Source organism: Vigna umbellata, chromosome 5, assembly GCF_029865625.1.
Source record: "Vigna umbellata cultivar VRB3 chromosome 5, Vumbellata_1.0, whole genome shotgun sequence".
In the NCBI taxonomy this organism is placed as follows: Eukaryota; Viridiplantae; Streptophyta; class Magnoliopsida; order Fabales; family Fabaceae; genus Vigna; species Vigna umbellata.
Genome location: NC_142169.1, coordinates 12756201 through 12772982, shown reverse-complemented (window position 1 = coordinate 12772982; position 16782 = coordinate 12756201). Strand labels below are relative to the sequence as shown.

The window sequence follows — 16782 nt, the reverse complement described above, 5'->3', positions numbered from 1 at the left end:
AATCAAGTAAGGAAAATGTATCTTTAGTAATTTCTTTTGACAATTTTTAATAACAATATATGTGATAGTGTATGATTGGTCCGTTTCAAATATACGAACCAATAAAGCAATGACAGATCATCTGTTGTCAAAAAATTGTTAAAAAAAATGGTCCATCAAGTAAACATGTTCTTAGTTTCTGCTTGCAGATTATCAATCGTATAACGTCCTATCTAGTAATTTGATAATATCAAATTGAATGTTAATAAAATAAGACAATATAATTAAAACGAAGACAGTATTTCCGTTAGTTAAAAAAAATTAGAAATTTAAAATTTACGTAAAAGCTTGTTTACTAATTAAGCTTTGCATGAACTAATTTCAACTGATAGAAAAGTAAAGTTTAGTTTAGCTACTATTTTTCTACAAGGTTTTACGAATAGACTCCTCCAATCAAACTATTTTAACGAGTGAAAATAACAAATCAATTGGGTTTTATCAAATAGTTTCTACTACAGTATTATTAAGGCTTTTGATTTTTTTTGTAACTGCAAATGCGTATCATCAAATATCACTTACAAGATCACAACAAAAATGGAATCAAATTTAAGAATAACATATCATAATCGTTTGCTATTCCTACCAACGATATATCAAATGTTTGATATTTATCAATATATCAATCTCGAAACAACTACGGTTCAGTGACCCAATGCATTTATGGGGTAAAAATAAGCGTGCTACATAGTTTTGACAAATATTTTCTCTCCCTTGATAAAATTTCTTTCCATCTGTGAATCTCATGAAATTTTGGCTGTTTCCAATGATTGGGTCATTGTTACAATTTGTATGTTATCAGTAACATTTGTATCAGTTCATTCCTAAAATCTGTTTTTATAGAAACATAAATTTCTTCCATCTCATGTCACAGAATCGTAGTACATCAATAACCACATCTTCAAGATTAGAACACCAAATATTTGAAGAAATTTCGAGGAAAAACAGAAGCTGTAATCAATGGATTCAAATGAATTCAAGTAAGAGGTGGAGAAGGGGTATACTACGGATACCTTTCATGTCCTTCTTGTTTCTCTCATCCAAGGCAAATCCGTGATAAGAGAAGAGGGCATACTCATCTGGGTATCAGAAGAAACTGAAAATTTTCCCTTCTGTGACCACTGCCAGATTTTGGAAACAGAAAAGCTCTCACCTTTACACACACTTGTAATCTTCTTTCCTTCAATATCCCCCTCAACTGAAAGTCTCTCTAAGTTTTCTCTTCCTTTCAAGAACTGTGCATGACGACCTTCTCGGTCATGGCTCAAGGTTATTCTGAGGTCTGAATTCCCAAGCACGTACTGATAAGATCCCATGGAATAACATCTTCTGGCATCCAAATTATTGCTACTAGTCTCTCCTCCAGCAGCCACCTCTGCCTCCACATCAAGCCTTCTGAATTTGCCAAGTCTCACAGGGAAAACCCCCTTCTCTACCACAGTTTCTTCAATTTCAATCGTTTTCTGCCTAGTTGTGAACTCATGTTCCCCATTATCATCCCTCAAATCATCAAAATCAAACAATGGATTTTCAAGGGGAAAGCCAGGAGTAAGGAGGGTACCCCTGCAAAGAGGGCATGAGGAGTTGGACAAAAGCCAGGTGTCTATACAGCTGATATGAAAGGCATGGCTGCACATAGGCAGCAACCTGAGTTTATCCTTTTCAGAAAACTCACAGAGACAGACAGCACAGTCAAATGGCTCCTTCAACCCCTTTATCTCCTTGTATTGGAAAACAGGAAGTCCATCAATAAAAGCCTGGTCCAGACCAGAATCATGAAGATGGAACAGCTGTTGCAGCTGCCTTTGAAGAGCATCAGAGGTTGCATTTTCCTGGTTCCTATTGGATTGAGAAGATGCTGAGGAAGAAGGGTTCTTCATGAGAAATCTAACAAGCAGGTGGAGCAGGCCAGAGATGAAAAATAGAACAGCCAGAATCACAATGATGAAAAGCACAGCAGGACTAATTCTAGCCCCAGAGGATGAAGGTGAGGGTGGTGAGGGAGATGATGGTGATGACGAAGACATTGATTCTTTGTGAAATGCACCCCAGCTTGGGGGTGAAGGGGGAGGCAAAACCGGTGGTGGATAGATCAAGTAACCATCTTTTTGTTGGATTTGATGCTGAATCCAAGCCATCTTCAAATGGGTATGGTCAAAGGACCACTTACCATTCATGCTTTCTCTTTAAAATCCCAAAAGTCATAAACGTGGACCCATAAAGCATGCTCTTGCCTAACCCAAACTCAAACTCATCCACACACAACATAATCCTAGTAACATTTCCAAACTACACATAACATAGAAAGTGAACACTTGCAACTCAGATAAATAAATGCACACAGAGAAGTGGTAGATGGTTGTGGAAAAATGAAGCAACGATGAATTGAGCAGTGAGCACAACCAAGTACCAACTACATATTATTTATGTTTCGTATTGGGTAATCATTTTAAACGAAAGGTAAAACCAGCGATGGACCAACAACAACGGGTAAACAAAAACTAACATGTGTTGGGTCTTGTTTTCGAAAAAAAAAACATAAGAAGCACAATATATCTGAAACTTGACTCACCAACTATTTTCTGAGGTGCACATTGTTTGAAAAGGGCATTGAAACTGTGATTTATCTTGAGGCTTTCAGGTAGGTGAAGGAACCCTAGGGTGCAGACTTTTTTTAGCTGCTCAAGTCAAAGAGTGCTGAGAGAAGAGTAAAGTGAAGTGTGAAACACCTTTCTCTTGGCTCAAACACTGTCTCGTCCTTGTCGTGTTTGTGGGTTAGAACAACAAAGTGATCGAAGAGAGAAAGAGGCGATAGTTTCCAAAGTGTGAGGTTAAATGATGACAAAAACAGATGCTCAAATTTCAATTTCACCGCCACAATTCGCGCGTGGGTTTCAGTTGCCGCAGTATTGTATGCACCATTTGTTGCCGACTATTGAATATTTTGTATTGATAGAATGAGTTGACAGGTTAACTTCACAGGGAATTATGAAATCTTAAATAAGCGGCAAGTATCGGTCAATTTCATTCATATATTTTTAAATTTAATTAAAATTAAGAGAAATTATTAATTATGAAAAGTAGGTGTTTCTAAATTATGTGAAAGGTCAAGGACATATTAGAAGAAGTATATATCTAAATAATTAAATTGAACTAAAAATCTGGGAACGGGACGTGTGTCTTGCTATAAGAAAGAATGTATTATAATAAAAAAATAAAATAATCTCAAAATATATATTTGAATATATATATATATATATATATATATATATATATTTTGTACTGTATGGTTCTCTTTACAACTTTATCTAGGTCGACTGACCATCTTGGCCGACAAACCACCAGGCCAACCACTTATACTAGTCGACCGACCATCCTAGTTGACCAACCATCAGGCTGACCGTATGTACTGTATGCTCCTCCCGATCCCGTGTATCGAACGATTCTATCTAGGCCGGCCGACCATCTCGGCCGACCAATCACCAGGCCGACCATGCCGACCATCCCGGCCGACCAACCACTAGAGCAATCGCATGGTTAGATTATAAATAGTGATAACTCATTAACACCCTAATGCAGGTTAAGGTGTCATTGGGCCGTTATCAGGCCAGTGAAAGGTAAAAGTCCATAAACCCATCACAACTAGTATAAATAAAGGTTTCAGGTATGACTTTTACCCAAATTGCACATGCTGCATCTTATGCATTACTTGCATCTTTTGTTATAACAGTTTCGTCATTTTAAAACGGGTACGCCCCCATCCGGCTTGGAGAAGGAGGGAGAGCGAGCTACGTAATGTTCGTCCAGTCTTCAAGGTCGATCCAGTCATCCACACAATCTTGAGTGCTTTGAGTATACGACGTTAACCCATATCCGAAACACACACACACACACACACACACATATATATATATATATATATATATATATATATATATTATAACTTTAAAATAAATAGTTAAAATGTATTATTAAATAGAAAGTTCATTTAATTGTAAATTGTGAAGATTTTTTTCTAAAAGGTAAAATAAAATCATCAAATATATTTATCCAGATAAAAATCGAAAATAAATTTATGTTGTTTAGCTGTGATTCTATATAAAAAGATTCTTATGTTATGATTGTAAAATATTAATATAACTAATGATAATTATTTTTCCTTAAAGTAAAACCATATCTTATATGGAAAAAAAATTGTAATGATAGTATAATTTATTGTATTTCTTTTTATCTATTTTATAGTGATATAGTTATTGGTTATGATCGAATTGCTTAAGAAAAAGATGCATTCCTTCAACACGAATTACCATTTTAAAAATTCAATTCAAATTGTATTTCATATTACCGAGTGTTTTTCGATTACATTAATATTGATTTTATCTTAGGACGGTATAACTCAAAATCACAAATGATTATATTTTAAATAATTGAACTTAAACATGTTTAGCGATCTAACTGATCACTTATCGGGTTATTAGAGTTAATGACATACTAATTATTATAGAACTTAGTAAAATATGATAAAACAACTTATTTAGATAAAGTAAATAGATAACGGGATCCAAGCTTAAGTCATCCAAATAAGAGTAGTAAATGTAATAAATTATCGGCTTAATAGCATTGATGGTCCCTATTTTTGTCAGGTTTGTTCACTACAAAAAAGAACGTTCTTAATGGTTTTAGTTTTTTTTTTCTGTTCAATATTGTCTTAAAGAATGTAATTTATGTTCAATTTAGTCCTTTTTGCAAACAACGTTTAAATCGTTGACGGTCCATTGTTCAGCTGTGCAAAACCCAAATGAGATGTCATTTAGAAGTTGTCACGTCACCATCTTCTTCAACCCTCGGCCTAAACAGAAACTGAAACCGTAATTTCTCTCTAGCCACCTAACCCTAGCGTCGTCACACTAAACTCTCAAGCTGCCACCGCAATCACCAAAGACCTTCAAACGCAACCCAAAAGACCATCACCAGGATGTCGCTGCGACCACATCCACGCGCCACCACCTTCATCGCGCGCCTTCACCATCATCTTCTTCCCAGCTCGTGCTGCCACCATAGCCTCGCCGCCAGCACCATGCCGTTGTGCCAATCCTCTCCTTCCACCATCAACCTCACGTTAGCCGCCATGAAGCACACTTCCACCATCATTAACTGCACCGGAAACCTACATCAAATCCAATCCAGAAAACCCACAAAAATCCAGAAACAACACTACTGGGATTCGCGATGTCTTCGCGAGTTTGTCCTTCTCCATTAACGCAACTTAGCAGTTCGAAACCCTCAACCCTATCGCGCCTAAGAACCACCATATTTGTGAACCTATTTCTCCCTCGTGCTTTCATCAACCTGCAACGAAACACAATCAGCCCAAAAATTCCCAAATTAGAAACCCACAGAATCCTAATATTGCACATCTACCTAGTGCAAGACCACCAGCATCCATCACAAGGGCAAGGCTACAACGTCTTCATCTTCTTCTTCATTGAGCCAACATCGCCACGAGAGAGAACAAGAATCGTGACCACCACTGGCGCGCTTCCATCATCACAACAGCGAATGACCTCCTCGATTAGGACACGTGGCAGCTCCACGTGGGCAGTTAAATGTCACCTCATTTGGGTATTGCATAGCTGGACAGTTGGTCGTTAACGATTTAAATGTCGTCTGCAAAAAGGACTAAATTGAACATAAATTACATTCTTTATGACAATATTGAACAGAAAAAAAACTAGAATCATTTGGAACAAACCTGACAAAAATAGGGACCATCAGTACTATTAAGCCTAAATTATATTATAAATAGCATAATCATTTGGGCATTTTTTTGGGTACTTATTATTATGACATTTACTATTATTTGAGGCATTATTTGGTTAACTTAAACATCATAGTGTCTTTTGGCAAACATACGTACTCTTGATCTCAAAGAGATGAGAACTTAGAATATTTTAGTTTGAAGGTGCGAAATTGGAAACATGACTCTTCTCAATCTAAAGTTACATTCAAGTCGTGAAATCTTACGGTTTAAAAAATGAAGAGTCTTTACTAAAAGATATTTACATATATTCAATCTTGGAAAAACATAAATAATTACATTAAAATTAAATTCATATTCGTATTTTTCTTTTGTAAAAGCATGAGTTTGAAGTTTTATAGAATGAAAATCTAAATAATTGAATTAGACTTTAAATTCAAATTTATATTTTTAAAATATAATAGTTTGAATGCTTATAAATCAATTTAATATCAATTTTAAATTTGATTACTTTAAAATTAATATACATTGTAACATCCTCATAAAATTATATAATATTTTAAAATACAAATTAGACATATTTTAAAATACAAATTAAACACATAAAATAACAAATTGTCAAAACCTACGGTGGACCAAGTTGAGTCGTGAGTTCTAATCCGACAACACTACTAATGTTAAAAACATTGTAAAGAAATTTTTATAGACAAAGAAATTTATGTTAAAGATTAAAAGATTTAAACTAAGTTACAAATGGTTTTTTACGAGTCTGGCCTTAGTGACTTTTACGAAGGATTCTTGAAATATAGATCACACATCCAATCCTAAGGTCATGTTAAACTCTCTTCACTATATAATGCAAACCCTCCTTACTTAATAATAGCGTCTTATTGACTAATACTACAAATATGCGCTAATCTTTTGTGGTGTGTGTATACAAAGAAGAATAGTTTTTCTAATACTCTGTAAAAGACACGGTTAGTTCGCTTGTATATCTTCATACCAACAGAATATATATAGTTAACGGAAGCTTTGATAACCCTTTCGTTTCTATATGCTCACGTTTTTTGTTTTAATATTAATTATATAAAAAACAATTATCTGTATTATCCATTATATACGAATAATATTTTTCTATTACATTTGTCCAAATTCTTCATTTTTTTTTGTATTAGTTGTTGTTTGCTACTTATCAAAACTTTAACAGTAAATGTTAAAACATAAAAAAATATTATTACGAGGACTAAAACACAAAACTTGAAGGTAAAAGAATCAAAATACAAAGTTTTGATAAGTAGAAGAATAAAAAAGATTGTCAATATAAATACTAAAGGGCAGAGATTTTGAGGAATTGTTACGTTGAAGTATATAGACTAAATATTTAATTAAAGTTCAACGGCATGATACGATCCATTGTTGAAGATGGACAAATTTCAACTTATTGTAGTTAATTTGAATGAATTTACAGAGGACCTAATTTTATTTTTTCATCTTATAAGTATGGCTTACAAGTATTAAGGGTTATCGAAATATTTGATAGTCTAAATCAGACTTCATAGATCAATGATTTTTCGTCTTCCTCTTTGATAGTGTTAATCATGAGAGCAACTTGGTTCATGGTTGGCCTTACCTGTGGTGAAGGATTGACACATCTTATAGCCACTTGAAGCAAATTCACCATTCTCTCTTCGCTTGCATACTCTGATAACAGAGACTTGTCAAAGACTTCACCTGTCCATTCTTCCCTCACCACTGACTGAACCCAATCGGTTAAGTCAATCCCATTTCCCTTCACTAACTTACCAGTAAGCAGTTCAAGAACAATCACACCAAACCCATAAACATCTCCCTTTAACATATCTGATGCACCACCATCAGTACTACTACTGCCAAAAGCTGAACCTCTTTGATCATCCATATCCATAATGCCACATTCACTTATGCATGGTTCCATATTCTTGTTTAGCAAAATGTTGGAGGATTTCAGATTTCCATGAGCAATACCATGATGGCCTATCTCTTGGTGCAGGAAAGCTAATGCCTCAGCAATTGTTGCTGCAATCCCAAGTCTGCTGGTCCAGTCTAAGGCTTTTGTAGTACCTGAATAGCACATGCTATATTTTAGTATATGAATTAGTGTGGGTATGTTAGTTAGGATTTTGAGTGGGATTGAATTTAAAAAAAATATTTTTTTATACGAATCCATTTTTAATTCGATTCACTTACGACTCAGCTTACTTGGATTGAATCTATGATAAACCGGGTTTACTAACTCACCTAGTTTAATTTAATTATTTATTGTTTTGTGTTTCAATATTATTAATTAATATCTATTTTATTGTATTGTAAATGAAAATAAAGAAAACGATGTTACAAAAGAGTAAAATAATATAAATTTATCTATTCAAGACTTTAATCTTATAAACACAGAAACTATCAATATTATAAACTTATTTATTCACTTTTTGAGTTTATTTTTAGATTATACTTGTTAATTTTTTATTTTGAATTATCTTTGGAATTTAATATTATTTTAGAGTGAAATTATTTAAATTTGAATTAAAAAATAGTATTTTTTTAGATTTTAGAAAAGAATTTATAATTAAGTGAGCCAGTGAGTGAATCTGTTTAACCCATCAATCCATGATGGTCGGACTGGCCGTTTTGACAACACTATGAAGTGTATAAATTTGTATGTCACATTTCTTGTTCATCAAAGGAAGTGTAACTAAAAAATATGCAAAAGTAAAAGAAAGATGTGATATTTACCATGTAGGAGCTTGAATAAACTGCCATTCTGGTGATATTCATACACCAAAAGCTTGTCTTGTTTAGAAGAATAGAAAGCAAGTGGTGAAAGGACACGAGGGTGCTTTGCTTGGCTAAGTATTCGCATTCTTTGTTTGAAATCGTGGCTTGAAATAGTCCAATCCTTGATCCTTTTCACAACTACCATCATCCCATTGTCAAGCATCACCTTATAAAGACTTCCATTTTTTCCTCTTCCAATAAGTTCTGCAGGTGCTCCCAACAAGTCCTCCAATCTCAGTTCCATTGCCGCTTGGCTCGAAAGAACCACCAGTGATTGTGAAACCATCCCACTTTCAGAAGGGACTGAAAACTCAGATCTGCTTACCTCATTTTTGTATTCACTTGAAACATTTCTCGGCTTTTCAACATCACCACCTCCACTGGCCCCTACCCTATTATTCAATGCTTCAACTTTATTCTCTCCCTTCTTTCTTCTACACAGCTTTAAGACTACGAAAAGGACAATGATGACACCCAATGCAGCATACCCTGAGTACATAAGAATCTGCTCCTTGGAAGCACCCTTTGATTTTTCTGATGTCTGAGCCTCACTCAAAGGCATAGGCTTATCAGAGCAATTCTTTGGCAGTGGATCTCCACATAGTTCAGGATTACCAAGAAAGCTGTCGGCAGAGAAATAGCCATGCACGTTTGGAATATGGCCACGGAAATTGTTGAAGGAGACATTGAATTGGTCAAAATTAGAGAACTCAAAAGCAGGTATAGTTCCTCCAAGGTAATTGTTCTGTGCGAGGAACATGTTCAGCCCTGAGATTCTATACAAGTCTGGTAAAGATCCTGAAAACTGGTTATTTGAAATGTCCAATCTCTTCAGACTGCTCAGCATAGCAAGTGAACTAGGAAGGTCTCCAGCAAGTTGGTTTCCGCTTAGGTGCAGGCGAGTGAGTTGTTTGCAATTTCCAACCTCAGAGGCCATCCCTCCACTGATTTTGTTGCCATCAAGGCTAAGATATGTGAGAGATGCAGCCAGGGGCTGCAAGTTGCAAAGCATAGCAAGATCAAGTGTTCCAGAGAAATTGAGGTTATCAAGTAGCAACTTCTTTATGGACATGTTTTGAGCATCGCAGTGTACACCTTGCCAGGTGCCCTTGCAGGGATCAGAGTCTTGTTTCCATACCAAACTGGAGTTCTGTTGGCCATCTTTTCCAGAGACTTGTCCCAGAAATTGTATCAGTGTTCTCTTGACCTCGTACTCTACACAACTGGTCGTGTTTAGGAGGAAAAGGAATGTGGCAAATGCTATCGATGTAGAAGGTCTTTTCATTTGGGTTGATGGAAGAGTTTATGCGAGATCACCAGCTTTGTTGCTGAAGAGGGTGGAGTAAAAATGAAATGGTTTATGAATAAAATAGAGTTTGTAATTTCAGTACAAAAGAAATGGAACTGGTCCGTGTGGCTGATACTTCGATGACCGTTTGTTTGTAGTTGGCATGATTAGTTTATCATACCTTAACAAATATTTTAATACTGATTGCAGCTTTCTCAATTTCTTTTACAAATATTGGCCGGCATGATGAATAGTTGCAACTAGTGTTGTCGTTACCTTCTTAATTTCATTCATACGGCATTGTATACTATGATAACAACAATATTCACAACACCTCCGGTTGTTTCTTTTGTATGTGTGTACCAAAATCTATCATCAAGTAATCAGAAAAAGGAAGCAGTGAAACCACAACTCAAGTCTCTTGTAAGACAAGTACTAGAAGTGATATTATTACCAAAATTTTTTTTTTCATGATATTATCTTTCTTTATTTTTCATTTTTTCTATTTTTAAAAAATACTAAAATTCACTTTCTATGATTGTTGATAACTTTTCCTTATTTTTTACTTGTTCTATTTTTAAAAAGTACAAAAATTTACTTTTTATATTATTTTATTTTTATAATGTTAAATGAATATAGATGTGTAATCTTCTCATTTCTCCTCTTTATATGTATACGGATATTAGAAGATTTGTAATTTTGTCAAAAAGAATTATGAGAACCTTTATAATTTTCATAAATATGGCTAAAATTCTTTATTGGTATTCTAATTTTCATAAAAAAAAATTCAATTAGATCTATAATTTTTATTTGATTCAATTTAGTCATTTAATTTTAAAAAATGACATATATAAATTTCAAGATTTGTACTTAAGATATAGATAAACCACATTAACGTAGAGGGTCAATACACAAATTGTTTGCTGCTTTAGGTCAAACTCTTATTAATTTATTTTTGATACCACTTTAAAAAGTCTTTTACCAATGAAAATATTATATATATATATATATATATATATGTATATATATATATATATATATATATATATATATATATATATATATATATATATATATAAACTTATATCTATCTTTTTTATTTTATGTAATAGAACTTTTGTTTGTATCTTATCATATAAGACTAGAAGTAGGCACATGCAAAAACACTTCTCATTAAATTAAGTTGTTGGCTCTGTTCAAGAATAGAAATAACAGTAAATATATTTCGATGAACGGTATACCTTGGGATCTTAGCTCATTTAGACATTTTATTTAAGATTCTGTAAGGAATTCTTACACCATAATTTTGCCGGAAATTTTGTGATTTTAAATTTGGTTGGTTTAAGATTTTTGACCACATTTGAAGTCGCATTTGTCCGCAACTTTCACAACAGGAAGGTTGATAACGAAATTGTAACTAGAACACTGAATACAATCCAAAACTAACTATTCCAATTGAAGTAGGCACTAGGTTTTGACGATGTTCTTGTAATTGTAAACAATCTTTGCCAATGAAAAGCTATTGGCACTAAGAAATCTGTGTCTTTCATGATATTGAACAAAACTCGTCAGATTAAGTGGAGATATAAAGAGAAATCTAACCACAATTTATTTTGATTTGCAACTATAGTGTTTTACATTGTGAAGAGATGATAAAACAAACTCTCAACATGTCTTGATAGATAAAAGTCTCAAAAGATGTTTTCGGAAAGTATGTTAAAATTCTTAAACAATGATCCAAAAACTTGTAATGAAATACACCTTGCTAAATGCGCTTTTGCAAAAAAATAAACAACTTAAAGAAGCATTTTCATAGTCTAGATGATACCATGTGCCAAACAATCTGATTTGTCCAACGATGAAGTCTTCATCAACTACTTGGTATCTTAGTGAAAAGCTTAAACGATCAAATCCTATCTAAACGGTAGAAAACGTGAAAAACACTTTGTTGTTCTGAACATACATTAAATGTCATTAAATGCACAACGCTTAAAAACAACAAAAGTGATAAGAAAAATGAATATGTCTGCATGCATATCTACTATACTATATGGAGATTACCTATGTCAAGTATTCACCTACTTAATCATATACAAATCAGAAGTGGACGTTATAGACAAAAAAGATATTCACGAAATGTTCTCTATATCAAAAGTCGTGCTATAAAGTTCCTACAACCTACTTTTGGTAAAAAAACTAAAAAAGCATACATGCTTTGACAGGTTGACCTTAACCGACGGATGCTACCTACGACAAGGCTAAAAAGATCCGAAGATTAAAGCAAAATATTATCTAACGAACATTTTCTTGAAGCCTATATATTGAAGAATGTAAAAGAAAAAAAATAAGAGAATAAGCACACGAATATGAAAGAAAATATTTTTGAAAAAAAGAAAAGCTCAAAAGAAAACAGAAATACTCTCAAGTTTCATAAAATCATAAGCTTAATTTTGTAAGAAGAAAGAAAAATTTAAGAGTCTATTAGATTGAATTGTATTATATACACATCCTCTCTATGAGAGTAACGGTCTAAGGACTTCAATTCAATTTGTTTGATTGTAAATTCTGAAGAGAATTCAAACATTTACGCTTAACTTAGTGATGTTAAATGGTAGCTAGACGGGTCTAGTGAAAACCAGGAGTGGGTAAAACTTAATTAGACAATGTATCAAGAAGATACCGAGAGTGTGTGGGGATACCAGGGGTGGTGAAGAATACTACGCAACCAGGAGTGAGTGAAACTCGATTCTAGTCAAAGTAACGGGGGTTACTTGGAGTGACTAGGTGATATCAGGGTGGTGAAAATACCCAGTTGTAATCTTATTGAAGATTATAGTGGAACCTTCTAAGATGTCATAGAAGAGACTAGATGTAGCTCGGTGGAGCAAACTAGTATAAAAATATTTGTGTTTATTACTTTAATCTTGTTAAATGCTCCTTTTACAAACTCTATAGTCGCACACTCTCTTAGCCATCATAAAAGCTCTTGTCATCAAACATTATTTTTATTATAAAAGCTGGTTTTATCAAAATGTTGCACCTAATTCGTTTAAATGACAGAAAAATATTTGTTGAGAACTTATAGTTTGAACATAACTTTTAAATCAAGTGTTTAACAACTCATATAAAATTCTTTTAATCCTTGACAAGTCTATTAAACTATCTCCTTTGCGAAAAGTTTTCTTATAACACTATTCAACCTTCTTCTAATATTGTCCAAGTACTTCACAAATATCATAATAAAGAGAAATTGTGAAGTTAAGAATATTTGCTACTTTGAAGTGAAAATTCAAATATAAGAACCAAAAATTCTAATGAAAAATTTAAAAATACTTTAAGATATTTTACTAATATTTATATATCTAATCTATAAAGAAGTAGTACTTTTATAATAACAATAATTTATAATTTTTTATGTTAACAACTTAATATATATGATTTTAATTGGATCCCTACAATAATAATCATATATTTATTATGTTTTTTAGAATTATTGTATGCTTTTCTATATACATATATCACCTATCATATCCTATCATTTTCAAAATAAATATAGGACACATGGATCCGTGTATCATAACTAAAAAATCTTTAATTACAAGAAGTATAAAAAAAACAATTATGAGACCTAATAAAAGAAAAATACAAAAATCTTAATAGAAAATTATATCTTAACCTCAAGCCTTTATGTTTCATCTGTAACGTCGTCACAACCTCATATAGTGCAAGACACTCCTAATGATTTTTTAGAACTGAACAAAATTGTGGAGATCCTGATCAATAATATGTATTTGCAAATAATGAATTACCCAAAAAAAAGTGATTATAGGAGAAAGTAATCTTTTGAAAGAAGTTATGGTGAGTAAATCATTATTGCTAATTATAATTAATTATCTACTTATGATAATTAATTATTATAAAACATAATTGATTAATTTGTCTATTAAATCTTTTAGAAAGTTTGCTAAATCCATTGAACATTTTTGTGAAAACTTTAAAGATTTCTGTTTAAGATATCAAACATTTATTATCTGCATGAATCACACATGTTGAATTATGAAAGCTTATACGAATATATATTTTCTAGTTCCGGATTATATAATTCGGAAGTTTTGTAGACAACAACTTTCATTACCAACAACTTCGGCCGCGGCCATGTCCTCTCACTACATTCTCACTACATCATTTGGGAGGACCGCTTCTGATGACTTCACGAATATGGTTTTCTTTCAATTTCATTGGTTGTCTGGTTGTCTTGCATTGATTCAGGTATCTAAAACCTCATTTATAGGGGTAACACACTTGGCTTTTATACTATTTCACTAGGTTTAATTATATAATTGATCTCTATTTTTTATGATTTTTTTGAAATAGATTCTTCAGTGACATAGTGACATGGTTTATTGAAAGTACGAGACACAATAAAATATTAGTGAGGTGGATTTTGTTATTTTTAGGTTTAATATCTCTTTTAGTCCCTCGAAAGGGGGCAAATGTTCAATTGGGTCCTACCTTTTTTTAGAAGTTTAATGTGGTCACAAATTTTGTAAAAAGTGTGCAATCAAGTCCTTTTTGGAAACGGCGTTGATTTTTTAACGGAGCAGCTGACAGGATGGACTGAAGTTAGCTACGTGGCTGTATGAGGGTGATACGTGGCTGTGTGAGGGTGATACGTGGCTGTCATCTTGTTCTTGTCACCCAAAATGATCACGACATTCAGGAATCATGTTATTTAGAAGGAATAGAATCTGCTAGCCGAATTCCATACGCAAACATACAGAGATGAATCTATTGTTAGCAAACATAGTATACTTGAATTTTTTTTTGCTTGAGTTCCCCTCATTCCAAGACCAAAGACCGCCGCTGAAGGAATAAATCAGAAGCTCCGTCCTTCGCCGCCGACGAACCAGGTCGAAGAAGTCAAACCATACCGCGAGGCCAGCCCTCCACCTGCAGAAAACCAGAACCAAAAACAAAAACTAAAACCTAGAGATCCAGCGGCCAACCTCGGCGAAGTTTCGTTGATCTCCGCAAACCTGTCGCTCGAGACCCACCTCGCGAACCACCATCGAAACCCCAAGGGTCGTGCCTCTGCCGCTGTGTCGCTCACAAGCTCCGCCGCCGCGGACCACTCCAAAGCTGTCGCGAGTTGTCCCAACGTGAGAGAAAGGAAGCTGCCATATGGTTGCAGAGCAGCGCCGAAGGAGAAGAAGAGAAGGGAAAACTATATCTTTCCCTCACATGAGCGTGACGAAGCAGACATAAGAAGAAGAGGGTAGAAAGAAATTTGGATTTCCAATTTAGGGTTCATAATCCTTTCAGATTGGGAGTTTTCCCTCTTAATTCTAATTTTAATTAGGTTCCAAATTTTCAAATTTAGGATTTTTCGAATTAGGAAAACCACGTATTACCCTCACACAGCCACATAGCAAACTTCAGTCCACCCTGTCAGCTGCTCCGTTAAAAAATTAACGCCGTTTCCAAAAAGGACTTAATTACACACTATTTACAAAATTTGGGACCACATTGAACTTCTAAAAAAAGGTAGGACCCAATTGAATATTTATCCCATTTCGAAGGATCAAAAGAGGTATTAAACCTTATTTTTAAAACAAAAAATTAAAAAGCTATTTCTTTCCTCTAGAACCAAAAAGTTTTTTCTTCCTCCATAAATGATGACAGTCACCAGAAACAGCCATAAGCCACTACATTCACGAAAACATTGTGAATGGCAAACCAAACCAACACCTAAACTAACAACCACGACCAGAACCACTCTGCCTCCATTGTCTTCCTCAGAGAAAAATGTGAGTTCACTACCATCTAACACCTTCGCACCTGCAAAAATAGATCTAGGTTCGTTTAACCACAAATTAACGAACAGTTCAAGAGTCTCATCCTCAATCTTCTCTCACAAAACAACAACTCCAAAATCTAGAAGTCAAATAGTGGAAGTCATTTGAATTTTCAAATCAAGTTGCCATGGAAACCATCTGCAGAAAATCAGAAACCAACATCTCTTCATCCACTACAGCTCTCTCGCACCAACAACCATCACAATCCTCAATTTCACTTAATCAATCCCAATTTGAATGATAAAACACATAAACCTTAATTTCGCCAAATGTAAATTCCTTAAAAAAAATTCCAAATTTGATTTTAATTATATTTTACTAATTTTTTGTTTAAAATATCAAAATTCACATCACTACCTCACGTAAAATATCCTAAGTCTTCAGCTAATTTAACAGCAGCAAAGGTTCAATTGTATCATTTTTTTCAAAATTAAAATTCAATTGAAATAAAAAATAACTGAATGAGCTATTTAAGAAAAATAACCATAAATAAAAATCAATGGTAAGATTAAACGATTTTATTACCAACTCATGTAGCTTCCCACGAGTATAACCAACAAACTTAGGATCTTTGAATAAGGTTTGCGTCATGCTTGAGTTTTATTTGTTGGAAAACTAGAGCATGCACATGCTTTCTTGTTGGATTGTCACACTGCACTGTAAGATCATCCTACCGGGATGTAAAATTAATTTTACAATTCAGAATATAAATTTTATATGAATTATATAATTTGTAGATTTTATATTCCAATTTGTATAATTTGATTTGTAAATTTTATATTTACGTTACAAAATTTAATATATATATATTGTTTTGAATTACATAAATAGAAAGACTAACAGATTATACCATTCAAAACTTAAATTGTAAAATGAAAAACAAAAAATATAATTGGTATTTTAAAGATTATGGAGATGACGAAAGAAAACATGTGCAGGAAAGCAATGACCTTTTATAAGTATGCTGATGACGAAAACCAACTTCTATCGAATTAAAAACTACAATGAATTCCAAATACTTATGGTAGGATTGG

General features: G+C 33.5%; 2 protein-coding genes across 2 annotated transcripts; both read right to left on the bottom strand.

The window, feature by feature from the left end:
- Positions 1-664: 664 nt before the first annotated feature.
- LOC124842903 (RING-H2 finger protein ATL46-like) lies at positions 665-2846 on the bottom strand. Its single transcript, XM_047319503.2, has one exon. The coding sequence runs from the start codon at positions 2211-2213 to the stop codon at positions 1053-1055; it is 1161 nt and encodes a 386-aa protein (XP_047175459.1). The 5' UTR covers positions 2214-2846; the 3' UTR covers positions 665-1052.
- Positions 2847-7340: 4494 nt separating this feature from the next.
- On the bottom strand, positions 7341-9890 carry LOC148197724 (putative inactive receptor kinase At2g26730). Its single transcript, XM_088115006.1, has 2 exons — positions 8564-9890; positions 7341-7894 (listed from the first exon to the last, which is right to left on the bottom strand). Exons 1-2 carry the CDS (start codon positions 9888-9890, stop codon positions 7341-7343), a joined length of 1881 nt encoding a protein of 626 aa, XP_087971132.1.
- Positions 9891-16782: the final 6892 nt, after the last annotated feature.

Excerpts from the sequence above, each read along its gene's own strand:
- LOC124842903 (XM_047319503.2), bottom strand. The coding sequence starts at position 2,213 with ATGAATGGTAAGTGGTCCTTTGACCATACCCATTTGAAGATGGCTTGG.
- LOC148197724 (XM_088115006.1), bottom strand. The coding sequence starts at position 9,890 with ATGAAAAGACCTTCTACATCGATAGCATTTGCCACATTCCTTTTCCTC. Across the intron at positions 7,895-8,563 it reads TTTATTCAAGCTCCTACATG|GTACTACAAAAGCCTTAGAC; the intron begins GTAAATATCACA and ends TGTGCTATTCAG.